General features: G+C 42.2%; 3 protein-coding genes and 1 non-coding gene across 4 annotated transcripts in view; all 4 read left to right on the forward strand.

Moving 5' to 3' along the window:
* The first annotated feature begins 551 nt into the window (after positions 1 to 551).
* rsl1d1 (ribosomal L1 domain containing 1) lies at positions 552 to 3,932 on the forward strand. Its single transcript, XM_037082219.1, has 9 exons — positions 552 to 707; positions 970 to 1,109; positions 1,222 to 1,360; positions 1,564 to 1,712; positions 2,475 to 2,576; positions 2,945 to 3,038; positions 3,160 to 3,291; positions 3,375 to 3,515; positions 3,643 to 3,932. The coding sequence occupies exons 1-9, from the start codon at positions 669 to 671 to the stop codon at positions 3,781 to 3,783; spliced, it is 1,077 nt and encodes a 358-aa protein (XP_036938114.1). The 5' UTR covers positions 552 to 668; the 3' UTR covers positions 3,784 to 3,932.
* On the forward strand, positions 2,730 to 2,859 carry LOC119010466. The gene has a single exon (XR_005071976.1). It is a non-coding gene; the product is annotated as a small nucleolar RNA SNORA55 (small nucleolar RNA).
* A 1,144-nt stretch (positions 3,933 to 5,076) lies between the features above and the next one.
* LOC119010245 (transmembrane protein 238-like) lies at positions 5,077 to 8,404 on the forward strand. The gene has a single exon (XM_037082220.1). The coding sequence runs from the start codon at positions 6,194 to 6,196 to the stop codon at positions 6,665 to 6,667; it is 474 nt and encodes a 157-aa protein (XP_036938115.1). The 5' UTR covers positions 5,077 to 6,193; the 3' UTR covers positions 6,668 to 8,404.
* Positions 8,405 to 10,308: 1,904 nt separating this feature from the next.
* snx29 (sorting nexin 29) overlaps positions 10,309 to 27,925 on the forward strand; it is a 140,419-nt gene continuing 122,802 nt past the window's right edge. The window contains exons 1-11 of the mRNA XM_037081641.1: positions 10,309 to 10,737; positions 13,137 to 13,201; positions 14,128 to 14,180; positions 14,754 to 14,878; positions 17,061 to 17,241; positions 17,505 to 17,575; positions 19,050 to 19,310; positions 20,152 to 20,557; positions 21,524 to 21,636; positions 21,982 to 22,078; positions 22,257 to 22,339. Of these exons, the coding sequence (XP_036937536.1) occupies positions 10,731 to 10,737; positions 13,137 to 13,201; positions 14,128 to 14,180; positions 14,754 to 14,878; positions 17,061 to 17,241; positions 17,505 to 17,575; positions 19,050 to 19,310; positions 20,152 to 20,557; positions 21,524 to 21,636; positions 21,982 to 22,078; positions 22,257 to 22,339 (1,462 nt within the window). The 5' untranslated portion in view covers positions 10,309 to 10,730. The remainder of the gene's footprint in view (positions 10,738 to 13,136; positions 13,202 to 14,127; positions 14,181 to 14,753; positions 14,879 to 17,060; positions 17,242 to 17,504; positions 17,576 to 19,049; positions 19,311 to 20,151; positions 20,558 to 21,523; positions 21,637 to 21,981; positions 22,079 to 22,256; positions 22,340 to 27,925) is intronic.

Here is a 27,925-nt window from a genome sequence, read left to right on the forward strand (position 1 = left end):
CTGATCTTAAGTATAATTTTGAGCTAGTTGGACTTCCTTGAGTATTTTCAATTTTCTTACATAATCACACTCCACTCAAATATATAAATATATGTAAAACTTACTGTACTTCATACTCCACTATATTTATTTGATAAGTTAGTAGTTAGTAGCAAAGTAGTTACTTTGCAGATTTCATACTGCTTCAGTAAGTAGCACGTTTTTATTTAAATAAAATGCTGAATAATCATCCAGATCGATAACCAGTTAACCAATAGTATAAAATATGTACATACATACATGATGATAAATGTATATTGTTCCTCTGCTTATACTTTGGATACATCAGTACATTGATTTCCAGGAAATCACTTTTGATACTTGAGTAAATTTGATATCAAACTTTTAGTAGTATTATTTTAACATGATTTATTTAACTTTTATTTAACTGTATTTTTACCTTTTTGGGATATCCCACATATGTTGCAATTACTTTATAATTTTACTTTTTTTAAAAAAATGCTTTCATACTAAAAACTCTCATCTCTGTCCTGTTGGTGGTCTGAAGGCAACCTTTCTCCTGTGAGTGTTCAGGGAGGTCGTACAAATAAAGTTTTGTTGGTTTGTCTGTGACGCAGAGTGTACCATTTGCGCATGCGTAGCTAAGAGCCGCACGTGAAGCAGACAGCATGGCTGAGGGAAAAGGAGTCGCGTTAGACCGGGCACAGGTAAAAACGACATTTTACTGTAATACACTCAAAGTTTATATAAACGGCATGTCGGTGACTTCTAGTTGTAGTCGACTATAACAAATGATGTTGTTTTGAATCGACAGCAGGTGTAGGAGAACTAACATTAGCTAGCCTTTTTAGCAACGGAGCTAATTCACTGTGGCACTGTAGCAATTCTGAATCTCTACAACAGGTGTTAGAAAACTGGACCTTGTCGGTTTGTATCGTCTTTTATAGCTTTTGAGCTCATGTCTGACAGGTGAAGAAGGCCGTCCAAGCCTTGCAAGCCTTCCTGAAAACCAAGTCGACCAGTGACTCTCTGTTCCTGGACGACACTCAGCAGATCAGCTTGCTCTTCACCCTCTGGAAGATCCCCAAAGTGGCACAGACCATCCGCATGTGAGTGCTCCACACAGGAACAGAAAGCTGCTTTCATGCTTGACCTGTAGTTCCTCTGCAGCGGTTATGTCTCACCTGAGCACATTTCTAATGATGTTGATTCCGTCCTCAGTCCCCTGCCCCATGGCCAGCGGTCTGACACAGACGAGGTTTGCCTGTTCACCAGAGATGAGCCCAAAATGACCTCGGAGCAGACCCAGAGGTTTTATAAGAAGCTGCTGGAGGAGAGGGGAGTCAAAAACATCACTGAGGTATTTACCAGTCAGAATCCTGACAACAAACACTTTGCTCATGGATAAATGTACTGTCGATGTAGTGCACACATTCATGGCAAGAAAGTTGGTTAAGTGTCCACAGTGCCCTTGAAGTCAGAAATCTTCCAAACCACTAGAGATTTACCGTCCTCCTTCTATTGACAGCAGCCATAGTCATAATGTCTTCCTGTATACGCCAGATCATCCCATACAAGGTCCTGAGGACGGAGTACAAACCATTCGAAGCCAAGCGCCGTCTGCTGGGAAACTTCGACATGTTCCTGTCTGATGACCGCGTCCGCCGCCTGCTGCCCTCCCACCTTGGAAAACATTTCTACGAGAGGAAAAAGTAAGACTTTTCCTTGAATTCTATCAGTAATGCCTCCAATTCCTGATTGTCTAAAGTACGATACCACAGCAGTCAATTGCTTTGGTGTCTGTTGGGTGTTGATCTGTGTGAGCTCCGTAAGCACCGTTCGTAGGTTCATGTTTTGTCAGCTGAATGGGACTGGGATTCACTTCCAACACAAAGTGGAGCGTTTGATAGTGCAGGTGTGCACTTTTTTGATTTTGCAGCGCAGCAGTCGGATGTCCAACTTTTTCTGTGTGTTTCATTAATACACTAACAGCAGTGTTTCTGTTCTGTTCTAACGACACTGCCAAACATTTCAATGTTATTAATAAGACAAAACGGCAAGCATTGTCAAAAACTGGGGCTTTATTGTGGTGGCAAAGAGCAGTAATACTGCAGATTAACTAGTCATCAGGTTTCTATGTCACTACATGTTTTATTCATGTGTCAGTGGGACTGCTTTGAAACAACAGCTGCTGTACTGCTTAATGTGTGAGAACAAACAAGAGCTTGTTCTCTAAAAGTTACAATGCTTGATGGCTGATATGAAATTAAAAACAAAACAGAATACATAAAAAGTTGCCCCTATATAATCACTTTTTATAATATTAATTACTGCTACTTTAACACATTTGTTACCAATATCTGAGTTTTTTTCTATGAATTTGCATATTTATGTCTTCAACTTGGGTTTATTTTGTGTTTCTCTCTGTTGGGTGGTTGTTTAGATGCATTCTTACCCGTTTTCTGTCCTCACAGAGAGCCGCTGTCTGTGAACCTGCAGAGCAAACATCTGGCCCGAGACATCGAGAGAGTCATCCAGGGCACCAGCTTGAAGGTTAACAACAAGGGCTGCTGCTGGTGAGATTCACTCGACTGCTTTTTGCACTCCTGATAAAATCTGCTTTATTCAGTGTTGTGTGAGACTAACCCTTTTTGAGCTTTAGGAAAAAAACATTCTGTCCTTCATTTTGCCTCAACAGAATGTTTTTGGGTCTTTAGCAAAAACGGTTAGCACCTCTCAGCAACCCTATCGATTCTGTTGGTGTTTGATAAGGGCAACAGTGGTGCTATAAAGATTCAATGCAAGTCCAGACGGACCTCCTCCTCCTGTGGAGTCTGTCTCTACAACTTTGATACACAACGTCTGCTGTCATACTCGCATGAAAAACAATCACTTGCATGGATGCTGTTTAAAGCGTTGCCTTTATCTCACATGATTACTGTAGCATGGCTCGTGTTGCCCACTCCGGCATGACTGCAGATGAGGTGACAGAAAACATCGAGGCTGCAGTCCAGACAGTGGTGGCCAAACTACGCATGGTGAGTGTTGCTGCTTAGAGACGTTATCTTGTGCCTTTAACTGACGAAGCAAAGCAGGAAGTCGTTACATTTAAGTAGCTGCTAATTTTTCCTTTTCACAGTTGTGCATTAATGTTTACAGAAAGGACCAGTGATGAAGATCATCCACATAAAGAGTCAAACATCAGTGGCTCTGCCCATCTACAGCTCAGACCTCAGCCACCTCGATGTGCAGGGGGTGGCAGAGAAAAATGCTCAGACTCCCAAGAAAGAGGTGAAAATTAGTTTCTTCCTCAAATGTCTCTCTTGTGTCAAAGTCAGTTGTATATGTAAAATAAGCGGCTCATGTGGTTTCAGGGAAAGGCAAAGAAGATGAAGACAGAGGACTTAAAGCAAACGGAGAGCACTGCTGAGGGAGAGGAGAAAAAGGTGGAGGAGGATGAAGAAATCCCACAGCTTGTTCCTATAACAACACCAAGCAAGAAGCCTAAACTGGAGGTCAGTCCTACTCACTACTCTAGATTTAAACAGTCAAATTAATTAAAATATTGACATTTTTGAGGGAGTCAAGTCATGCTGTGTCTTAAATGAACCGTGGACCTTTTATCGTCTTTCTTTGCTGTAGAAGCCATCCAAAAAGAAGCAACTGAAGAAAGCACCTAAACCCGCTGCAGCAAAGAAGGGGAAAAAATCACCAAGCAAACTGAACAAGAAGACCGGCAAGAGTGACTCCAAAGTAAAAAGAAAAGTGCCTAAAGTGAAATGATTCTCCGCAGAGCGTCTTTGCACATTACCCCCCCTCAACATGGACATTTTACACAGGAGCGAGATGGCTGATCGTCATTATATTCAGTTTGTTTTGTCTTTTTTTTGCTTGAATATAACAGATTATAAACTTTGTTATTTGAAACAATATTTGGTTTTGTCTTTGTTCTTTAAATGCTCTGTAACAATAGGCCTTCCTCACAGCAAACATTTCTATTAGCATTAAAAAGCACAGGTGTCTGTGAGACGTCACACCGACACAGCCCTGGAATAATCCAACATTTTATATTTTGCATTGAAAATCTGAATCCGCAGGGTAATTTAGATAAGAGATATGTAATAATTTTAGTGTAAAACATTTGAAAATAAACTAGGATTACTACAAAAACAGTTTTGACCACATGTCAAAGATAACCAAAGTTAGCAAGCTAACCAGTTAGCGTCTAGCCACTTTGTACCTCCACTCTCACCTAGTCTGGTGATACACGGCCTCCTGTTTGTTTGGAATATTTACTCAGCATGTGGCCAGTTCTTTCATATTGAACCTCCAGAGTTATCCAATTCGTTATATTTCCCTCTGAAATGTAATGGAGTGGAAGTATAAAGCAGCAGGACATAAAAACATTTAAGTAGTCAAGCAAAGTTAAAGGGGCACTCTGTAGTTTTGGGGAAGCCAATTTAATCAGAGAAAGATCTTCACTGACTGATAGTTCATGCCTAAACAAGATAAACTCTTTGTTTTCATGTCTGAATAAACACACAACCAAGGACAACACAAGCTCATACTGTTTTACTTTATAGGTGGCGGACCCTGGCACCTTTCTAGCTTCGAAGAGTGTTGTGGGGACTTTATTTTCCTCTGAGAACAGCTTGTTTACTCACCTATAGAAAACATGTATAATTCTGAGTTTGTATTATCACCTAATGAATATTACGGATATTAAAATTTGTCTCCAAAACGACATAGTGCCCCTTTAAAGTATCAGTATGACTGAACAGAAATAGACGAACAATCATGACATCTTTGGCGTTCTTGAGTTACATTTGATTTACATCCATCTATTTATTAATTTAGGTCTGTCAAAACAGTTTTCTGATCTGCTGAACGTGGTTTGAGTTAGCATGCTGTATGTTTTCAGACAGTGTTTGTGTGCTTTGACATCTGAAGTGCTTTAGCCTTCACAGTGTTTGCTTGTGTTGAGTTCAGCCATCAGAGCCGTGCACGTATAGCCGCCAGCTGTATCAGATGACATGCCTATTGTCAGTGACTGTACGCTCTGGCTTGTACAGCTGCTGCTCACGAGCAGTAATGCTGTAGGGGCACAAACACACTCTTTATGAGTTCCCTGCAACTCCTGTATGTCCTCGGTAATGACCGTGTCAGACATGCACTGTACACCGAAGCTTGTCCGAGATACTGAGATATTACATTTCAAGAGACAGTATATTTGTTTTGGAGGAGCAAGATGATCCAGCCAATCAGTGGTGATGATATTGTTGTCAGCAGGTGGGCAGGGTCTGCCTATTCATCCAAGCCCTTCCTCTGCTGTGTGGGTGTGGTGGGCCATCTGGAATTACAGTGCGTTCATGGTTTTCTGGCCAGGAGGACAAGCAATGCATCACGCAGACATTCTCATATTGATCATACAGATGATATAACTGCTTCACACGACTGCTGGGAGATGGCTGCAGTGACTTCAGCAGGGGCCGGCTGAGCCGACGGGAATAGAGAGGAAACTTTGGGAGCTGTGGATGTTCAGTGGGTTTTGTTTCATTGTTTATGCATTAAAGGTTTTTCAGAGGTTTGGCAACCATGCAGACAGTTGGAGAAACTCCATTTCCAGATGACTCCGGGAGTCAAAGCTTGTGTCCGGGCCCTGACGCCGGCGCTGCAGTGGCCCCAGGCTGGGCCTACCTCCACAAACCAATCATCGTGATGGTGATGGGATCTCTCATGTGTGCTGCAGGCGGACTCCTCTTCCTGCTCCAGTCGCTGGAGGTGACCGAGGCGTCTCGCTCGGTGGCCTCAGCCTGCCTGACCATAGGGCTGCTGTTTGTTGTGATGGGGCTGGTGTGGGTCCCCATCCTGAAGGAGAAGCAGAGGAGGAAACGGTACACCCAGGGGGCTTGAGGAAAAGGATGGAGATGACTGCTGAACTTTGAAACTACTTTCTCTCAGTGGTGATGCAACTGTCTCCTTTGACACATCAGCTACAGTCACAACGCTGCTGTGACTGTAGCTGATAACAACTTGTGTACTTTGACCAATGTCACTCTGGGTTCTTTCATGTGTTTCTGTCGGAGGATCACACTTCACTGTCCTGCGGTCGCCAGCACCTGCCGCCCTTTTTTCACATCTGGATTAACTTTGGGACCTACATTTTCTGAATTGGATTATCTCCACTGCCACCATGTCAACATCTGTCGTGGTGGAGCCGGTCATGGAGAAAAGCTACGGAGGGGTGGGCCGCTGCAAGTGCTCATTCTGGTTCGCAGTGGCCCACGACATACTCGGCGTCCTCATCATGATGGTGGGGGTGTTTGGGGGGCTGATCATCCACGACCTGTTCATCTACGCGGGGGCCATCATCATCTTCCTCAGCCTGATCTGGTGGGTGTTCTGGTACTCCGGGAACATCGACGTGCCGCCCGAGGAGCTGGAGGACGACGTGGGCATGATGAAGCTGAAGAACCGCAGACTGAGCCGGGTGGTGAGGCGTGTGTCCAGCCGCCTCTCCAGCAGGATCCGGGACTCTTTGAGGAGGAGCGGCCGGAACAACAGCAACCCTGTCAACGTTGGTAGGGAGATGGGACTCTCCACCATCTACGACACCTCCATCCAGTCCTCATCTAAAGAAATAACGCGAGACACACTGTCAATATGAACCAACCCATCACAGACTGCAAATGACACCAAGAGATTCTGAACTTGGATCTTGACATTTTGTTTTTCTTTTGCTCGCCAGTTTATTCTGTCCGAAGGAATTTTTGTGTGTGCTCTTCTAACACACACCGGTAATGATTACACAATATTGAGCTATAGATAAGACCCACATGCTCTCTTATTCTGCTGATAAGAAGTAAACTTTGCTCACCATTGCACATGATGTTTATTTAGATTACTCCCATTAATGCTTTGTTATCAGTCATTGGTTGATTCACAGATTTAGCAGATTGGAGGATGAAATAATGTGATGATGAGAGTTTAGTCATAATGGGAGGTGAAGTCTAATTGTGGATGGTGTACGAACAGAATATTTATAGCTGCCTGTTGTGAAAGGACACAGTGGAAACAACCCAAATCAGAAGCCAGAAGGATAGGATGCACCATTTTTACTTATTTATTTCACGTTTAATTCTAACTTTATAATGTAATTTGTGTTTTCTGTCTCACATAGAAAAAGTTCCCTTAACATACCGGTGATTTTAAGGATCTTTGTATTTTATTTTGATAAGTACATCCTGTTAGAAATCTCAAATTGAACTCCCTACTGATTCACATAAAAGGAGATACGTGAACAGTCCTTTTGTTACAATCTGTGCTCATGAGAAAAGCGCCTTTATTGAGGTTGCCTTTAAGTGTTGGAAGAAAAACACTCCTACAGTTTTATTATTATTGTTAAATAAAACACCAGCTCTACAGGAAATATTTGCCTAGCCACAAAAATGGTTGTAAAAAGTTGTGATTATTGAAGTTTTTCAATCTTATATGAAGTAATTTAACGTTTTGATATATTTTCTGAAACTGCATTCACATGTATGCTGCTTTAAAGGCTGTTTCACACCCATAATACCAAATCCATTAATGCAATAAATGTACTGAACACTGTAAAACAGAGTCTGGGTCTTCACTCACGTTTCATAAAGTCCCCCTTCCCCTGCCGCCGCGCTAAAGTGCCCTTCTTTTCGCCCCTGCCCTTCAAAAAGTCTGTGCTCGCCACTGGTTATCTGAATCACAGACAATCGCTTTTTCCATCTGTGGGAGGGCAGTGTCTTCTGTAGGTAACCCTTCCAATAAACACATACATGTGTGCTGTATGAATTTACACAGACACTAAAACCTTAGATTAGATATGACCAGACTGATCAGAGTGCAGATTTCTGCAGACTGAGATTAGATCAGATTAGATTAGATTAGATAGATTTTGTTCATCACACAACGGGGAAATGTACTTGTTACAACAGCTCATGAGGCAACAAGTACAGGAAAAAGAGTCACGCAAATACGCATGAAGTTAAATATGAATGATCTGAGGTAAGAGCTCCTTCTTACACAGTGGTTGAAAGAGTCTGCTGCTGACAGTGTTCTGCTGTGACCTGTGATCTAGCTATAATTAATTCATCTTGATTCATTTGTTAATATCGCGTCATAAGATCCAGCTCACACTTGAAATATCACACTGAAATATGACTAACACTCTATATAAATGGCTACAGCTGACTGTCAGCCGACTGGGTGTTTTCACTGTGTCGCCCCTGAATTTCCATGTAGCTGCTTTCTGTTGTGGTTGACAGAGACCGTTCGTCTGTTGCTGAACCTAAAATGACCTCATTTGTCTGCTTCAGGTTTACTTTAAGGACCATACATAAGCAGGGCTGTAGCTACCACTGAGGCCACTGAGGTCATGTCGTCTGTATTTTTTTTCTCCGTCTTTGATATCTTAATACATACATATATATTTATTTTTTTTATATTAAAATAAACACATATATAATTAAAAACAAGAAATTCATAGCTCATTTAGTTTATTTAACAGATTTACTTTATTGTTAACAAGCAATGAAATGCTTTATAAACAACTTACACTTACTTACACTTATACTGTGAAGTTAACATGATCTGGATGAGTTGCAACTGATGCTTTTAACCTTTAAAATGAATTAGAGATTGTTTTATGAACCATGTTATTGTTTCTTCACAGTAAAATTGCTGAAATTGCTGATTCATATTCAAATATCATTGTACTTATTCTGTCTATCCTTTGGATTGCATTCTGTGTACTTAGTAACTAGTTTATTTATTACTTTACCATTATTTATTACTTTTGTATTCCTTTTTCACTTTGTTTTACTACTGTTGCAAGACAATTTCCCTCGGGATAAATAAAGTCTTCTTGAATCTTGAATCTTGAATCTTTTTATTCATGCAGTATGATAGGTGTGTGTATGTATATTTGTATGTATTGTTTATATTTCTACCATTCTTGTGTCTGTTTTTAGACTGTGTTTCCTTGTCAGGATTATGATTTTTATGTGAATTGCGACTGGGACTGAGTGACATTTACCTTGTGGACAATGTTTCAAGGACAATAAAGAGTTGAATATAACATAATTCGGTAAAGATATGGAGTCATTCCAGGCCGAAAGTGTCAAGTCTAAAGTGAAGTCATGTGGGATTCATTCAAAGTAATCAAATTCAAGACTTGGGTCTGAATAAACTTTAGTCACGTGACTCCACAACTCTGCATGTGGTATTATGCAAAACATTGTTGGGTCTGCACAAAATCTTTAATGTGATGTCAGATCTCAAATGTGGTGGTCTGCACCCTCCTCTGGCCGACAGCAGGCATGGCACCAGCATGGAAATACAGGGACTTACCAGTGGCTGCAAATAAAGCAATTCAGGTTGGAGTTAACAAATCCAAACTTTTTATAATTAATCAAATTAAGGTTCTATGTTGTCATTGATCTTATACATACAATTGGGAATTGACAAATGCCTGGATGTGTGAAAGGTTAGTCTGCAGCATGCCAAATGGATCAGAATTAAAGGCATCATAATCATTACATCTATGCTGACATTTGCTAATCAGCAGAAAACACAACTGACAGCTGAGGATGAGGGACATGTAACTGATTTTGACAAGTATCTTGTCATCAAGCAAAATACACTTCTCAGAACTAGTTGGGGACGTTGGGACATTTTAGTGTTTCCTTAGATTGTTACACCTGAACTCTTAATTTGTGCTTTGTGAATATATTTGATCCTCAAAATAATGCAACACATTTAATTTCACTTTTATAGCATATCCATTCACACACATATACGCACCCATGTCTCTGACTCCAATCTGAGCAGTGTGATTGACGGATTGAGTTTTTGACCTGAGGGTGGCGCTAGATGAAAAGTTAAGGGATCACCACTGGAGGGGAAACATGAATGCTTTTACCTCATCAAATGCAACATATGCAATAGCTGTTAATACATTTACACAACCCAAATTGGAGCAGGGAAAGTAAAGAAAGATCTACATCTTAATCCATCTGGTAGGTGATGGGATGTTTCATGTTTTGAATAAGGAGGCTAAGACTGAGATGTATTCATGTTGTAGTGTTCTCAGTCAAGGACACACACAGACACGTCAGGGTTAAATGGCTTTTACCTCAACCACCTGTCTACATGAAAATGATGGACTTTTGTTGCTTCTTTTAACAAAGACTACAACCCCCACCATGCCTCGCGGGTCATATGACAGCTGTGTGTTTGGTCATGTGACCTTGACACCGCTCAGTCGGTACTCTGCTTCCCTGTCTGGCAGAGCCACGGGCTCTAAACTGAAAACACCTCATTTCTCTCCTGAAAGCTCCATTACACCTCAGACGGCCGAGCACACAGCTCTGGTAACACACTCCGGCCTGTGTTTCTCACAGTTTACCTGCTCGTTAGGCTTTTTTTTTTTTTTTTTTTTTTTTTTTTTTCAACGGGACTTCCATGTCAGACTGATAGACCCACAGCCCCAGCGGCTCCCCGGCAGGCCTCTCTGTTTACCGTGTGCGCATCAGTCCTCACGCCGCGGTTGGGTGGGTCCAGCTCGGCCACGGAGGCAGCATGGGCCCGCTGCACAGCTAGCCTCCGCTCCTGAACGCGCCACAGAGTGAGAGATGAACCGCAGCGCTGGCGAACTGTTTCAGCTTGGATGTCACTGCTAACGGAGCCTGGCTGTCAGAATGAACGGTGAGTGGTGTGCGTGCTTTTCGTGCTCTCTGTTCGGCCACTCACCTGTTAGCGCAGCAGATGTGAACTCATGCACGACAAGAGGCGGTTCAGTCACTTGTTACTAACCTGTGTGCTCAGACCGGGAGTCAGGGATTTCTGCTGACATAGTCACTGCACCGTCTGCAGCCACTTCCCCGCTGTCAACATCCAGCTAATGGCCTCTCTGCTCTCTCAAACCGTGTCCAATCAATACATGTATGTCCAGCTTTTACTTCAGAGAAAGTAAATGCAGTTCAAGATTATTGACAGGCATTTTTTTATGGGGCTCTAAACATGTATGAGCACTCCATGTGAATCTGTCCAGGCTGTGACAGTGACCTGGAGAACACCTGGTAGTTTCTGTTTTGAAGGGGCAAGCTTACAGGTGAGGGAGCCTCGGGGTGTAGAAGTGTGGCTGCATCCCTGAATCCCACGTAAACACGTGGCTGGAGGAAAGTGACAGCTCCAGCTCCAGCTCCTGTCCCTGGGCAGCTGTTGCCCTTTAAGCAAAGCATTCGAGCCAGAGCTGGTCCATTAGGTCTTCCAGCAGCCTGGAGAAGACTGTGGCAGAATTGGATTCAGGTTAATATTCTACTATATTATAAAACCTGAGATTGTGTAACTGCGATTGCTTATACTTTCACCTTTATGCTCAAGAAGAAGAATTGTTATTGGTGCCCTGGCTAATGAATCTGCAGGGTATGTTTTCTTTTGTAATCATTCGTTAATCAATTAAATGTGATAAGATAGTAAACAAAAGCCCTCCACTGACTCCTCAGAGTCTAAAGGGACGCTATCAGATGTCTTTTTTTGTCCAACCCATGGTCCAAATTCCTAAGATATGCAGTTTAAATGTGTTATAAAAAATAGTCAGGATTGAGATGTGAAATGTACAAACTGTTGCAGATTAAAGGTGCACTGTGTAGTTTTGAGAAATCAGTTTTAGTCCGAGGAGAAAGATCTTCACTGACTGATTTTTTTTTTAAATGCCTAAACAAACTAAATAAACAGTCTTTGTTCATTTTCATGACTGAATAAACAAAATGACCTTAAAGGACAACACATTGTCATACTGTTTTACTTTGTTTATATGTGGCGGACCCTGCCACCTTTCTAGTTTCAAACAGTTTTCTTATTTTCCTCTTAGAACAGCTTGTATATTCAGTTATAAAAAAGATGAATATTTCTGGGTTTGTATTATTACCTCATTAATATTGGAATTATGAGTTTGAATTTGAACTATATAGTACCCCTTTAATTATCTTTCCATCGTTTGTTCCATTACTCTATTAATTGCTTCAGGTTTACAACTACATATATTGCTATAAGCGTGCCATGAATGTCCTGTAAATGTACATTCATTATCTAATAAGCTCTTCGTCTATCTGTTGTCACTGTATAGATGTTACATTATCATCCTAAAAAGAAGAAGATTATTTCAAACAATGACTAAAATAGCTGAAAATCATATAACAACAAATTAATGTTAAAGGGCCCCATTTTGATACTGCGCTAGTATCAGTGTCATAGATCGATGGAGAGGTGGCCTGTTTTTAGAAACTGTGCCTTTAAATGAGTGGTCCGGTCCTCCATAAGGTTGTGATGTCACAAGTATACAAAAAAACCCCAAAAGATGGCTGACCTGTTGCAGAAAGACGGTGTCTTCTCAGGCCTCTGAGAGCTGACCAATCCCTACAGTAGGCTTTTCAGGAAAGAGGCCTTAAAGAGACAGGCAGTAATATGGAGCACTCGGACAGAGGGTGAATAGAGGTGCTGCAGCAGTGGACAGTGTAATGTGTATTTTTTTAAACATCAAATCATATCAACGATTTCTAGTTCAGACACCCAAAATGAAAGTATAAACCTATTTAGCACAATATGTGATAAGTTTCTCCATGGAGTCCTAATGTGCACACATGGTACAAACTCACACAACATCATTCCATAGGGCCACTAGTGATCATAAACAGGCCAGGGTGACTTTAACATCAATACAGAAAGTGTAGTTATCTCATGATAAACTTGCTGTTTTACTGTAGCAGACACGCTGAACTCCTAATATAGACCTTCCTTTATCTTTGTATTATTCAGTTGGTTTGTTTATTTGCTGGGGTTTAAATAATACAGGTGAGGGGGTTTCATGCTGTACTAATCGAAAAAAAAAAAAATACATTAACAAACTGCAACTATTTGCACGCTGACTGTAATGGCTTTCTTCAGTGGTTAATTTCCATCCTCGCCTCTTGGACATGCATAATTAATACTGGCGCGAGCAATGACTGGGAAAATGAGTCTGTATTACAAGGCTCATTTTCTTAATCCATCGCCGAACCGAATCTGGGTAATTGCCCTCTGTTTGTCTGTGTTCGTCTCTTCAGGCACTCAGCAGAGTGATACCAAGAGACAGCACCTGCTGGAGAGGCTGCTGGATGCTGTCAAACAGGTACGTTTCCTGTTATGTCCATGTATCTGTATGTTCAAAGTAGAGGGCCATAAAATGACATTTGGCTGTTTGCTCAAACCTCAATATGAAGAAATATGTATTCATTTTATTTATAATCTGTATCCATGAATTTCCACTCTTAAAGATTATCACTGTTTACAAAAGAAAGAGACTAAATCCTACATTTCACCAAAACGGGAAATGTATTTACCCCCTGGTCAGTATGGTTTCTGAATGCCCTTTAGTTCCTTTATTCATTGTGTACCAAAAACTCACTGGAGGAAGTAAAACTGAGCACTGTTTACAATTTCATGATTTGATCATCTATTCAAAAAGCAGATATACTGGGTGGAAAACTAAAGAGTAACATCTGAGCGGTGTTTGAGACTCGTGTGAGTTTCTTTTTGTTTCTGCCATTGGAAATACAACATGTGCAGATGGGGCTTGATGTTTGGAGGCAGTAGAGAAAAGTGGGAACTGCATGTACAGTATCAGGTTTCTGGTTTCAAGGAACGGAGTCTCCTTATAGAAGTGCCTCATGATTTGGAGAGTAGCCATCATGGGGTATCATTCAGGTGAGAATCCTTATGAGCAGAATAAACAGATTTGCTGCCCTTCTGTCAGTGACATCAATGACCCAGCCCCGGTCTCAAGTCCATTATCCCCAGTTCATTTTAGCTGGTCGTAAAACGCTAAACTTTTCAGCTTCTGGCCAAACGCTGGGCTGTTGGGTGTCTGGTATGATCAAAATGTCCTGTATGGTTCACTGTATGGTCAGTGCTGTTCATCCCATAAAGACAGTCTACTCTGTGGCTGCTTCAGCGATTTAGATCCCCTGAAATCTTAGAAATGTGCTCTTTGTGTGCTGGAGTAAGTTTTAAGGCATTTCACAGGCAGCTATTATCATTCCCTTCATATCTTCCCAGTGCCAAATCCGCTTTGGAGGAAGAAAGGAGATTGCCACAGACTCAGACAGCAGGTAAGCGAAGCAGCCTGTTACCGAGACATTGTTCAGTCTTATCTGTGTTTATTTAGCACCTGAGGAGCTGTTTGGTTTACATGTGCAGTTCCAGGTCACGCGTATGCTACCTTGCTGCCTCCTCTGTGCAGCGATCTGGCAGTATGCCCAGCTCGGGGGTCGTTTTTCTTTTCCGCAAAAAAAGATTTAAAAATGAATGTTAGACATGTCGGAGACCTTTAAAATATTTTCCATCATATATAAGAAAGTGTTGTTTGATGATGTTAATGACCTTCAAAATAGGAAATCTGGGGAATGGTTGAGAAATTCCGTTTCATCCGGACTCAAAGAGAAAGTATTCGATTGAAATTTCATGTCCTGTGCTGCTCAGACCTCATTTCGAGGTTGTAGCTACAGTTTTATGAACATCAATGATAAGTGCCTTATTTTGTTTGGAACTGCACGCTGGGGTTCCTCTCGCTGAGTTTAAAGTGCACCCATAATTTCAAGGGCACACTCCTTCAAAGCGCCGTACCTGCACTGTTCACATCGACCGCCGTCTCGCCTCTCGGTAACTTTTCCTTGCCTCTGCAGGGTGATCTGTCTGTGTGCCCAGTTTGAAGCGGTGCTGCAGCACGGCCTGAGGAAGAGTCGAGGCCTGGCCCTCACCGCCGCCGCCCTCAAGCAGGCCGCAGGGTTCAGCACCAGGGCCGAAGCAGGTACGACACTTAACTTTACGGTCCATTAAGCTCGAGTCCAAAGTTGAAAATCAAAGCAGTGACCGAACTTCAGCCTCCAGCCTTCACCCCGGAAAGAGGAGACCTGAGAATGCTAACCTTGCTACCCTGTGGCTTGGCTTGTTATCTTGGAATTCATGGAGGGCTGGAGGATGCGAGCGTGTTAGTTGGGAAGCTGGGATCTGCAGGCCAGTCACAGGCACACACACATGTTCACACACACACATGTTCTCACACACACACACGCGCACACACACACCTTGCTTTGACACCAGATGGTTGGACTACAGACAGTTCAAGACGGCGTGCACAGGACGGTCTACGCTTCCCTGTTTCACTCTCCCTGCTGCGCTCACCTGTCTGTCTCCAAACCTCTGTGTCTGTGTCTCAGCCTGTGGTGGGCAGAACACCTGCTGTGGCTTTACACTCCTCAAAAGTGCTGCTCAGATGTGCCGTCATTATGAATGCAGGTTGTGTGCTCAAACGTCGTTAGAACCCACAGAAGTTTGTTTTAAATTCCAGGCGAGATCACAAACATCCCAAACAGCCAATGGCACGCTGAACTACAGGGAAATTAGATAGGATATTTAGGATGTATTGATGCAGCCTTACAAAACAATGTGGGTTTGAGTATTTTATTCACTGTAATATAACTGCTATGTAAAATAATCAGGTGTCTGAAAATGCAGAAAGACAATATAATTGAGCCAGCTACTACAATTATGGTCAGCTCATGATTTTTATCCATTACTTATAACCGACTATTTCAACCTTTACTTTTAGCTAAATGTTTTTACTGTTTTCCAAGCTAACTGTTTCAACTGTTAGCATTAGTATTAACTTTTTAATTGATTTTTCCATTGGCTAATGTTGCAGGTTAGTACACTTATTTAACAATGTCTTAACAGGTAATTCTTTACTTTTTAGGGAACTATTTTGCTTTAGCCTTTATTTATGTATGTATGTATGTATGTATGTATGTATGTATGTATGTATGTATGTATGTATGTATGTATTTATTTATTTATACCAGTTATCTGTTATGGTAAGCCACTCTAAAAATGGTGTGGCTGTTTGTCTTTGCTTTTCTGCTTGTTAGTTGCAACTGATGGTTTTCGGGGGTTATGAATGACTAAATATGTGGACATATTTTTTAAATAATTGAATCTGGGCAAGGAAACTGCAGTGTTACCCTGTGATGTACAAGTACCCCTGATTGGGAACTACTGTTCTATCTCTGGTATGTCATGAGGCGATGAAAAGTATGAAAAGCTTCAAGATTCGGTTTTATTTGCAGCCATCAGAGCTTAGGAAGACCATTCTGCTGGTTGAGAGGCATTAGTTTCCCATTAGACTAAATTGTTTCCACTGTGTCATATTTAAGAACCTTGTGGCTATTAATTCCAGACGGAGGAGAAAAAAAAATGCACGACTTCTGTAATGGCCACCACATCATAACCATTAGCATATCTGACGTTTTCCTGCATTTCACAGTCAATTAGAAGAGGGGATTGTGGCTGAACTCATGGATTTGGAGCTCCCTAATGAAGCCAAGCCCTCTGACAAAGCCAGAAATAGCAGTCCTAATTTTTAACGCATTGTTCTGAGGTTATATGCTAATCATATGCGGGGGAAAAAAAGACTAGCATAACACAGATTCCTATTAATTACCAAACCTCAGAAAACTTAACATTGAAACTAAGTTACATAAGGGTTTTTTTAAAAAATCTTTTTCCCTTGTGTTGTTGAAAATAATATGATTATATGAGTTCAGAAGTGAGTGCAAAATATGGAGAGGTGATAGGTGGGAGGTGCGGATGGAGCTGTGGATATTAGTTAATGAGAGACTGGAGATGTGCTGACTCTCAGGACTCCCAGAAGTGTTTTTGCTGCTGCTTCACTGACCTTTTGATCCTCTTGTGTAACTCAATATGTTGTTTTTTCACTAATACGATTCTCTCGTTCTATGTCTCTCTTCCTCTGCCTCCCTCCATACCTCTCTTCTGTTGCTCCATGCACCTTCTCTGTGTCTCCTGCCTCTGTCTTTTTCCCACTTTTCATCTTGCACACCCTTTTTACCTTGTCGCAATGTTTCCCCTCCAACCGGTCAACCGTCGACTCACTGCCTCTCCTCCTCCTCTTTCTTTTTTATCCGCTGCACCAGAGTTGACTTTCTGGTTCTACGTGAAGGAGCATCTGAACCGCCACGAGCTCCAGCGCTTCTACTCCCTCCATCAGATCTCCTCAGAGCTGGGCCGGGGTCGTGCCTGGCTGCGCTGCGCCCTAAATGAGCACTCGCTGGAGCGCTACCTGCACACACTGCTGGCTGACCGCCCACGCCTGGGGTTAGTGCAGGATGTGTGTGTGTGTGTGTGTGTGTGTGTGTAGTTAATGTACCACTTTCACTATAGTTCAGTGAACTATGTTTTTACATTTTTGCATATCGGCGTAGTCTTGCATGTTCTTTTTGTAAGTTATTCTGACACTCCAGAATCTATTCAAGTGTACATTTATGCTCTGTACAGCTAGTTTGACCTCAGTCATGAAGGACTTTAACTTCTCTATTGCCTGCATTAATGTGATGGTTCTCCTCCTCTCTGTTTTCTAGAACTTATTATGAAGACTGGGCTTTTATTCTCGATGAGGAGAGAGCAAGTATGCTCCCCACCATGGCTGCAGGTCGGTTTGTACTTTTTTCTTTTTACATTTTACGGCTCTGGGACCTTTTCACAACAGACATTTTGACTTGTCAAAGCAGGAAAAGCACAGGTGGGACCAATAACGTTAACGATGGCTCCGTTCTATTAAATGTCATGTCACTGAGTGAGCATGCACAATACAGGAGTGCTCATACTGGCTCATCTAAATGGAATGCAGCCATCATTAAGGTTTTTAATACCACCTGTGCTTTCCTGCTGTGAGAAGTCAAAATGTAGTGGGAACATTATTTGTTGAATGTTTAGCCATAATAGTGCTAATGGCAAGTTCAAGATTGTTTTGGTTTGAAATGCCACTCAAGCCCGCTAACATGGCACAGCTAGGCAGCACGTTATCAAGCGTACACATGTTAATATGCTACTTACACATATAATGTAACGTTAGCATAAACATAGCATGATACCATGACGATATTTGCATGTGAAAATGTGTTAAATCACCATGACAACATGTTGCAGTTGGTTGTTTATCATCATTGAGCGTGTCACTATGCTGTGGTTCCCAGTACCACAGCTAAAGGCACTTGCATTTTGTGTGATTTGGTTACACCGCCGTTGTAAGTGCAAATCCCAGGTCTGTGACAAATGTCAGACGTAATGTTGGCGCCAACTACAAACAAAACTCACTATGTCGTAGCAGTGTTAAGTGTTGAAAACTTGTAAATGGAAGTAAAGATGTGCATCTGTAACGCTGTGATCCTACCCTCTCAAAAGTTACATAGTGCAGGAACAAGTAATGGGGGGGCGGAGTGGCTGAGACAGACACCATTCAACCTATTACAAGACTCTGTAGCATCAACATGATTGTTAAGCTGTTATTTCAAGCTAAAAATGTTACATAATGTAGCTTTAAGACTGCTCAAATACAGCTGTGTCCATTAATCTGCATCTGTGAACATGCTGGGGGAACATCATTTTGATTCACAGTCTTTCTTCTTGTACCACCCTCAGACAAGGCTATATTTTTCGCCCAAATAGTGCTAAAGATCTCAGAACAGCAAAGTTTTCATCTTTCAAAAAAGTTTGTCTTTTGTTTTGTAATGAGCATGATCCATTAATCAATGTCATCATTTTAAAACTTAGTAAAATTAAAAAAATCTTCACACAATTGAGGCTGCTTTATAAGTAGTTATTTAACTGATTTTGCACTTTACTTGTTTTTTCTTAATGGCTGCGCTCCTGCTGTTCAACTATTGATGAGCGCAACTCAGATGAGCACAAACTCTAAAATATTAAGAATGTACAGCACTGATCTTATGCCAGAGCTTTCCCTCTCCTTTCATACACAGGCAGATAGTCCGAGTTCATATGAGGCTGCCCACTTTTGCTGTGTTTGCTCAGAAAAGCTTACAGAGCGCTTTGCAGAAGTTCAAAAGCTTCATATGATTTAACTAGACCGTTGTGTAATACATTTCATCTTACTTCTCTCTTTTCAGGTCTGAACTCCATCCTGTTTGCCATCAACATCGACAACAGTGACCTGAACGGCGGGGTGACTCGAGGCGGGGGCCCCTCAGTGTCCAACCTCCTCAAGGAGTCGACGCAGGGCATCGGGAGCCTGTGGAAAGAGTCGACTCAGGGTGTCAGCAGCCTGCTGCGGGAGATCAGCACCGCCACAGCTGTGGTGCCCGGCTTCACCCCCAGATTGGACGGAGCCTCAGACCCGCTACCTGTTGTGCCACGCAGCACCTCTGCCGGTAGGAAACAACAACACTTGATAGGAACATGATTCACCTTACAGTGCAATAGCCAACCAAGAAATAAAGAAGTGGTTGTTGGTTTTAGCTTTCATTCCTTCGCAGTGACATAATTCAAGTATTTATTCGAAGCAAACTTTACAGACATGGTATCTTCATCAGGAAATCTTTACTGTTTTTTAACTTCTTGATGTTTTTTTGTCCACCCCATGAATACAGTTACACATCACTGTCCATGACAACATGTAGTTCACTTTGAGCGTGCATAATGTATTCACCGGTAGAACAAATCTAGTGAACGTAACACGAGACATCTGCAGCAGAGTGCTTCTGCGGGCGATGAAATCCCCCACGACATGAATTTCCAGAATGTCGGCCTCCTTGTTTGACCTCATTTAAAGCTGTCTGCCCCGGTCCATCCCATCGGGGAAAACTCACACCGTTTTCGTCCCATATGTTCCACTCAGAGGGATGAACAAGCTTTTAAATTTTAACCGTGTGGTGTTAAAACTTTTCACTGGAATGAATGTAAATGAAATTCTAAACTGGTGTGCCAGCTCCTCGAGGTGGAAGGCCCATTCACATTATTCACTGGCATAAAACTTGCTAATGCACAGCCAGGCTCTGGAGAGGGACGGAGAGTTGAATTGGAAATGCATTTTACAAGGCCTAATTGAAATGAACTTAAGATGCTTATGTCACCAGGACTAAACTTTGCTGTATGAATAAATGGAGGTAGTAAGTCTAGACAGGTGAAATGAACTGAATTCATTGACGTTTTACTTTATTCATGTTTGAGACTGAGGTTTTGTCCTCTTTTTTCACATCTTATCCCACCCAGACTCAGGGCTGAGAAAAGAGCGCCGGAGGAAAAAGAAAATCACCAACATCATTTCCTTTGATGACGATCTGGATGGAGGGGCGGAGGATGAGGAGGAGGGAGAGGATGACTCCCAGAAGATGGGCGTGATGAGGAAGAGCCACACTGCTCCCGCTCAGAACAGTGTGGAGGAGGGAATAGATCCTTTGGAGCCAGTCTTCTCTGAGTCTCTGACCCAGAATGGCCTGGCTGAGCCAGGCATAGTCAGCTGGGTGGGGTCCCCCCATCCCTCACGCACTCCACCCCTTGCTACACCTCCTCTGCCAGACAGTAAGAGTATAGACAATGAGGAGGAGGAGGAGGAAGAGGAGGAGATGTACAAACCCAAAGCACAAACCCAGGAGGAGGAGAGGATCAGCTCTGATCAGTGAGTCAGATCACTTCATTCCAGTGTCGGGTTGTAAAACAAAATTAGAGAAATATTTCACGTTTTTAATTATTCAGGCTGAAATGAATGTCAGCTTGGAGCACAGTACCCTTGGAGGTTGTTCACTCGGTACATAAAACATTACAGTTTTAATTGAAAAGTGCTCATATTTTTGTTTCACTCTGTTTTGTTAATGAGTTATCGAATAAAAGCCTGCTGCAGGTAATTAGTTGGATCAGAAACTCAGTTTCCTCTTAAAACTGTTATCTGACCAGAAAAAAAGCAGCAGAAACAGAAAATTGACCAACATTATAAAAACTTAAAAGTTGAAGTTAATTTTCGTTTTTTTTCTGATATAAGCACAAGGTGCATTCTTTCATAGATGGATAGAAATATCCCCAAAAAAGACAAAATGTTGCATGAAATGAAAAAATGTCATGGAATATGTTTGATATCTTACCCTGGTCCTAACATTTAGTCATAAGACAGGTCAAGACTAGAACTGGTCACAGATGCCTGTAGTGTAGTGCATTTGTACTGGCTCTGACAATCACATTATGATGTTAGCCCTATTTTAAATTCAGCGTGAGTTACACTTTCCAAGGATATCATTATCTGCAGTGCCCACAGCAAGTAACCTTCCCCAGCTTTAGAAATCAGAGAAAAAGACATTTGAAAAAATAACTTGCCCTAAAATGTAAAAGTATACTTCTTATACCTCTTGTTTATATCCCCCAAAGCATTATGGGAGGAGCAGGTGTCTTGCTTTGGTGTGGGCCGGAGTGTTTTTTTTCCCCCCTATACAGAATAACCGTGGTTACAGCCAGATCTTTCTACAGTGCAGACACAGTGTGGCTGTGCAAAACCAGGCCCCAGTGTAAAGGGTTTATTCTGAAATGTCCACAACTGACTTGTGGGACAGATTAGGGACTGAAACACTCTGAGGTTAAAATTGTCTTGTTTTAGGGTGGTGGTGGGCAGCCTGTCCAGTGTGTCCACGTGGAGCCCTCTACAGGTGATGACTGACCGCAGCAGCTCCGACATCCTCATTCCTTTGAACCCTACAGACGCCCAGCCAGGTACGGTAGTCCCAAAAACACCGAACTTTGGACTTGATCCGGAATCCTGCACCTACAAGGAAGATAGAAGCATATTAAAAACACTTCCTTGTACCGGAACAATAATTCTTCATTGCCTCAAGCTTACACTGGTTCCAGTTCACATTTCCTACTTAGTTCAGTGCTCTAACTGATGTAAGGAAGTTTTCTTGCCCTGTCATGTGTCTGTTATGTTTGCTTGACTGGTTTTACTGCTGACAAACAGCTGCTGTTGGCTTCAGTGTAGGGATCAGTTGCAAATCAGATGAAATCTCTGTACTTTCTCTGTTGGTCTGCACCTTCACTTTCACTTCCATTTTGCCTCAGTGAGCTCTGTGGAGGACTCGGCTGCGTTTCCTGCTCAGTGTGAGTCAACAGGCCCGGTGGGAAACTGTGAGAGCAGCACATCGCTGCTAACATTCAAGTAAGCTACCGTTTGATGCAGGAATGATGTGTTGTGTGAATGATTTGCAATGTTGGGCAAACATCTGCAGCAGTTTTAGTCAGAGAACTAAGAGGGAAAGTCCAGTGTGCCTTTGTGCTTCAGGTTTCGTTATAAAAAATGAACTGAGAACACCGATTCCTCTCTTCATGTGCTTCAGTATGGAGTCCAGTCCACTGACGCAGTCTGCTCCACTCTCCAGTGTGCTGCCAACATCTGGTCTGCCAGAGTCCATGACAGTGGGTGAGTGTCTCACCTTCCTCTACCTGTCTGCCTCTTACTGTTTATCGCTCTCTGTTTCTTCCTCATTGTTCTCAGACTGGTTCTGTGGATTCTGCCACGTCATAATCACCATAAGCTGAGCTCAGCTGAGCAATATCTTTGCAAAGGAGCAAAGCTGACCCAGAGCAATTATGAAGACTCACTGCATAAATCAAGGTTTGAACATGCTAACCTACCAAGGCGGATCTCAGTTCACATGGATGATTTAATTTCCAAAGAAAGACATGCCTGGAATTGTACTATTATGATATAGAGGATTTATTACTGCCCGTTACTTCTTCGATATGCAGTGTGATATTACAGCCAAGCTCCTCATGAAACCTCAAGTGGAACTGGAGAGTCAGCAGAGTCTTGTGCTGCAAAAACTACCACCTAGAAAACAACAATTAGTTGTAGTAAAATTAGTCAATTTTAAAAGTGCTATAAACAACATTCAGCATTATCTGGTGATTGCAATATTCATGATAATATGAGTAAAATCTAATAAACTATCATGCCTACTCTACTCTACTCCGAGGAGAAGAAAAAAACAGCTCAAAGTCACGTTGGAGCCCTTAAGCAGCTTGTAGCACATATCTCGGCCAACCTGGACGCCAAAGCAAAAAACAGAGACGCTTGGATCACAAAACACATATGGGAAGTGAGACTTTGTGTGGTCCAGATAACATTACTCCACATATATTTTTATCAAGCAAAAACTTGTATTTGTATAAATGTTCAAAATCTCATATGTAGAACCTTTAGATAAAATCGAGCCACTGCAAATTCGAAATGTAAGCAAAACAAGTAAAAAAGAGTTGGATACAAGCCTTTTGTAGCATCATATATGGATAGACTTGTCAGCATAAAGGATAACGGTGCAAAATGTGAGAATTAACCACCTTTCAATACACAACAAATAGATGGCAGCATATGTTGGAGTAACATCTAACGGCTGCTGCTGTAACTGTAGCTCTCGTTAGTTAGTTAGCTCAGTTAGCCGTGTAGCTAACAGTCTGGACTGGGAGTTCAGAGAACCGGGAAAGTGTCTGTAACTACCCCCCTAACAAGGAGCTTTAGACCGGGACAAGTCATGGCTTGCTGGTTAGCATGCCAACTTCAGTATATATTTTGAATCGTAATGATAAACACATTTAGGGTCTAATAGAGCACAAGCTGCAGTAGGTAGAATGTCTTAATGTCATTGTAGTGATGAGGATAAATGAATCAAACATCAATTAAACAAGTTGGTTTACATTCAACATGACATCAAAAATCCCAGTTGTTTTGTCCCCAGTTCCTCTTGAGAGTTTGTCAGAATGAAGTCCAATCTCGGAGAATACTGACGCCAAGTTAGTGATGGTAATGAATCCTTTGGATGTCCTGACATGTCTCAGCCTTGTAGTTTTGCCACAGCTGTCGTCTGAAGAAAATCAAATCAAACTGGCTCATTTGTATTTTCAAACCTTATCGTTTTTCTCAGCAGTTTAAGTGATCTAATTGCAATGAGTGAGGTCCTGTGCCAAGCGATTGTTCAGTTCTGTCCACCAGGTGGCACTGTTGGTCCAGTGTATGCAAACGTTACTGTATGTCTACACACCCGTCTGGTCCCCTCAAAGGATTCTTCTTGTGGGGAAAAAGTGCGTGTGACACAAAGTCAGGTTGTGTGAATGCCTGCTATTTACATCAGCTGTGTGATTTCAGATGTGGATAAAAAAGAAATTCTGATTCCAAAAGCACTTGATGAGCACTTGTGCTCGTGTGTGCGACCCACTCACAAGTTGGTGTTCTGCTCGGTTCCATGGAGCTAATCAGACTGCTCACACTGATGCTGTTTGATTCCTTGGAGTTTATCTGTGTGTATGTGTGTGAGGGAGAGAGAGAGAGAAAGAGACAGAAAACCAGGGGAGGAAAGGTGAGTGGAGCTGCCAGTAAGTGCAGTGACTGAGCCGTCGTCCAACCTATTAGCCGTCAATAAAAGGAGGCCACGGGGTCACAAGGAGAGCTGGTTATCTCTCTGATGTCGCTGATGTGGAGGAAATAGTCTTCTAGGTAGAGAGCTCCTGAGACAGATGTAAAGCAGCAGATCTTCAGTCAAGGAGAGGGTCTTAAAAGTCAAATCCACCCTGAACACTGCAACATCAGGTTTTTTGGCACCAGTCCCTCAGAATCAAAGAGCAAACAGCTTCTCTCTCCAGACACCCAACATCCTCATAGGGAAGAATCCATCGCGAAGGAGGCAGAGATACCAAATTCTACGCCTACTGTGGACTCAGCTCAATAGACCAGAATGCAACGCAGCCAAAACAAATTTTGCATTCTGAGTGAAAGACCGTGACTTTTTTCTCGACTGGAGAAATCTTGCTCTCCCTTGCTCTCGCTATCACTCGCTGACTGCTGCTTTTGCTCCACACGCCCACTCACGTAACCCAAATCAACATGTACAGACGCAGCTATCGAAGGTTGTGCAAAGTTGTTCCTTAGAAACGTAGAAAACCACTGAGGAAGAATAAAAGTCGGGGTGAGGGAAAGCGACTCAAAGAAGAATTCTTAGAAACCTCACATCACACAGTGATGATACACTGATTTGATTACAATATCTCATTGTAGATTTAGCCTTGAAGCAATTTTCACTGGCCTTATCTGCAACTGAGCTTATCTCTTAATAATCTGCACCACTTCATTTTTCACAAAGGCAAAGTTCAAGCAACATTATGTAACCTTCTTTTTAAACCTTAAAATCATTTTGATCATCCAGTGTCTTGTTATAGGGTGAATGTGTTTCTGTCTTAGTTTACGTAAGAGCTGTTGATCAATGTTGCTTTCAAATGACACTTTTTTTTTTCAGAAAGTTCAGTGAACTTGTCAGGAAGAGTAGTACTATGCCAGTGAAAACATCGGTTTTGATGTAGTTTCAACTACCCGGATGCTAAACCGGAAGTTAAGTGGACTTGTTCCACAATCCAGGTATTTTCTTTGTGGGGAAGCTGGCTTCGAAACACCACTGAGCAGCTTTCCTAGGAATGATTGGGGCTCCACCTCCAACACTGTGTCCAGTAATAAAACGTCCTTGGATATATGCATCCCAAATTCCTTCCTTATTTACGCGCCACCACTGGATGTTGATAATGCGTCATCACTTAAAGTGGTGGAGGTCAGCTTGTTCACCAGTGTCTTACGTTTAGATGAAAGCCGAGCTGAGCCGTGGTGATAACCCGTTTCTAGTGTAGAGTCAATTGACACGGGTGTAAATGCAGAGTTTACACATTCCCATTGCAAAGCTCGATCTTATTGGGTTTAAGTGGGATTTCTGACCAGTGGAAAAGGAATAGCGAGGCCGAGGTAGGTTAAAGAGGTTATCGTGATCTGTTTAAGCTTAGGACTCAATTTAAGAGAAAACTGAGGGTGGAGGGCTGAGTGGATGATTAGGAGGAACGAGGGGTTTACTGAAAGATGCAGCCGAATTACATTGTGGGGATTGTAGTAGCCATAATGGCAACTAAAAATCAGCATATCTTGGTCTTTGCTAGTTTGATGTCATTCTTTCTAAAAAATCTGTCTTTTGTGAGTGCCTCAAATTTCTCTAAGCACAATACTTGAGTGCTTCAGCATGTTGATTAAACTTGATATTTGGCTGATATGCAAATAATACAAAATAACAGAGTAATAAGATGTTCTATGAATAGGAAAATTTGAAATATATCATTACAGTGTCTGTATGTTTAGTGATAAAGAGTAGCAAAACATCTAATGACAGTGTTTGCCCTTTTTGTGATTAAGGCTTTGTGAAGCGCAAACCAAAACACGCACAGAATACAAAAACTGCTGGGTTTTTGACATGCACAGGAGGAACTGAGAGGGAAAAAAATGGTGTCAGAGAGAGATCCCTCAGTGATTTTCATTCAGGTCTGACAGTGTGCGAGGCCAAGCAGTCCATTGATTGGAGAGTATAGAGTCTATAATTCACAAGGCACCTCGATTACATGGCCTAGCTCTCTGCTAATGCATCTATTATTGGAACAATTGAGCAAGAACGTGTAGGTTCCGGTGGAGGCACACATGCACACACGCACTGACACACACTTTTTCCCCGGCAAAGGTTTGCTCCTGCACATATGATGTCGCGCACATATGTATTTTCACACATATACACACACTTGTGCTGTAATTTGTCCGTGTCCCCCTGTGAGGACAGAAGGGCGTCTGGCTCTACTGAAGTCCCTAATGGCTCGTCTGTGGCACCCGCCGTGAACGCGTGGTCGGACTAAAGGTCATATTTATTCCTGGCCTGCTGATGTGGAGAATGGAGCCATGGAGATAATAGACTTCCTCTTTTCTCCTCGGCTCTCTGTTGCGCTCATCATCGTCATCACACCTCTCCTCCTCCTCTTTCTCCGCTTCCTCCTCCCCCAAACTGGCTTTTAGCTCGGGGCTGGAGGAGACCTACTTGTGTCTGGGGCTACATCGACACCCTACATTAGTTATGAGAATAGAGTTGTGGTCTGTTCGTGTGTGCGTGTGTTAATGGTGGAATGCAAAGTGCAGGGTAGATTAACTCCTCATGGTTGTTATTTTTGGAAATCCTGGTAACAGCCTAGTTAGGGGCTTTGAAACCTTCATGTGCACCTCCAAGCGTAACTACGGAGATGAGTCACTGTACCACCTCACAGCCCGGCCCAAATCTGCCAAATCTTCGCATCAGGATGGAGATTATCATCAGCCGGCAGCTGACTGCTGGCAGACTTTGGCTGTAGCTGATACAGTTGAAGTGCTTAAAGGGTGGAAAGGATACTGAGGGTTTTAGTATGAAGTTGCTGCTGTCTGAATTGAGTCAGAAATTAGTGAAAACAGTTTCCTCTAATGCAAACTGAAAAATTCAGATAACTTCTTTTGTCTGACTCCTATTCACATTTTCCCTGACATGGCTTTCAGATGAACTCAAGCAGTCATCAATAGATAACACCTGAGTCTAACTCACTTGAAGCAGAATTTTATTGAACACTATTAATTATATGTTTTTTTCCCACTCAGCGCCCTTATCCATCAAATTTACTTTGGTTGTTAATGCGTTTCCCTTTAAGATTCAAGGAACCTTGGTTCTGTCTAGCAAACCAACCCACATATCTGCCAGTGAAAGCATTAGAATTAAGGATGTGTCATCAACAGAGAGCGTTGCAAAAGCAACTTGTAGGATACAACGCACCCACTTTGAACTTCGGGTCAAGGAAAACCTGCTGTCTTACTTTTTGGGATCCAAACATATTGATTTTTTAAATTCTCTGAACGCTTTCAAAACAAAGTGCTCAACCCTCTGTGAAACCCCTCTGTATTGGTGGAAAAGGAGTCATAGTCATCCTCGGTGTGACTATTTTGGTCACGCGGCACACAAAAGTCTGCGACTAAAGTGCAGCTAAACATTTTTATTGGTTACTTACCCAGTAACATATTTATACAGACAAATACAGTACAAATTTGTACAGTCATGACTGGAGATCCCTTGACTTAAACCGCTTGGTGCCACCATGAGGTCATATAGTGAAATGTCTAAACAACTATGAGTCACACTGC

Source organism: Acanthopagrus latus, chromosome 20 (assembly GCF_904848185.1).
Source record: "Acanthopagrus latus isolate v.2019 chromosome 20, fAcaLat1.1, whole genome shotgun sequence".
Taxonomy (NCBI): domain Eukaryota; kingdom Metazoa; phylum Chordata; class Actinopteri; order Spariformes; family Sparidae; genus Acanthopagrus; species Acanthopagrus latus.

Coding starts and splice junctions, on each gene's coding strand:
- rsl1d1 (XM_037082219.1), top strand. CDS start 669: ATGGCTGAGGGAAAAGGAGTCGCGTTAGACCGGGCACAG. Junction 1,110..1,221: donor GTGGCACAGACCATCCGCAT/GTGAGTGCTCCA, acceptor TTCCGTCCTCAG/TCCCCTGCCCCATGGCCAGC. Junction 1,361..1,563: donor GAGTCAAAAACATCACTGAG/GTATTTACCAGT, acceptor TGTATACGCCAG/ATCATCCCATACAAGGTCCT.
- LOC119010245 (XM_037082220.1), top strand. CDS start 6,194: ATGTCAACATCTGTCGTGGTGGAGCCGGTCATGGAGAAAAGCTACGGA.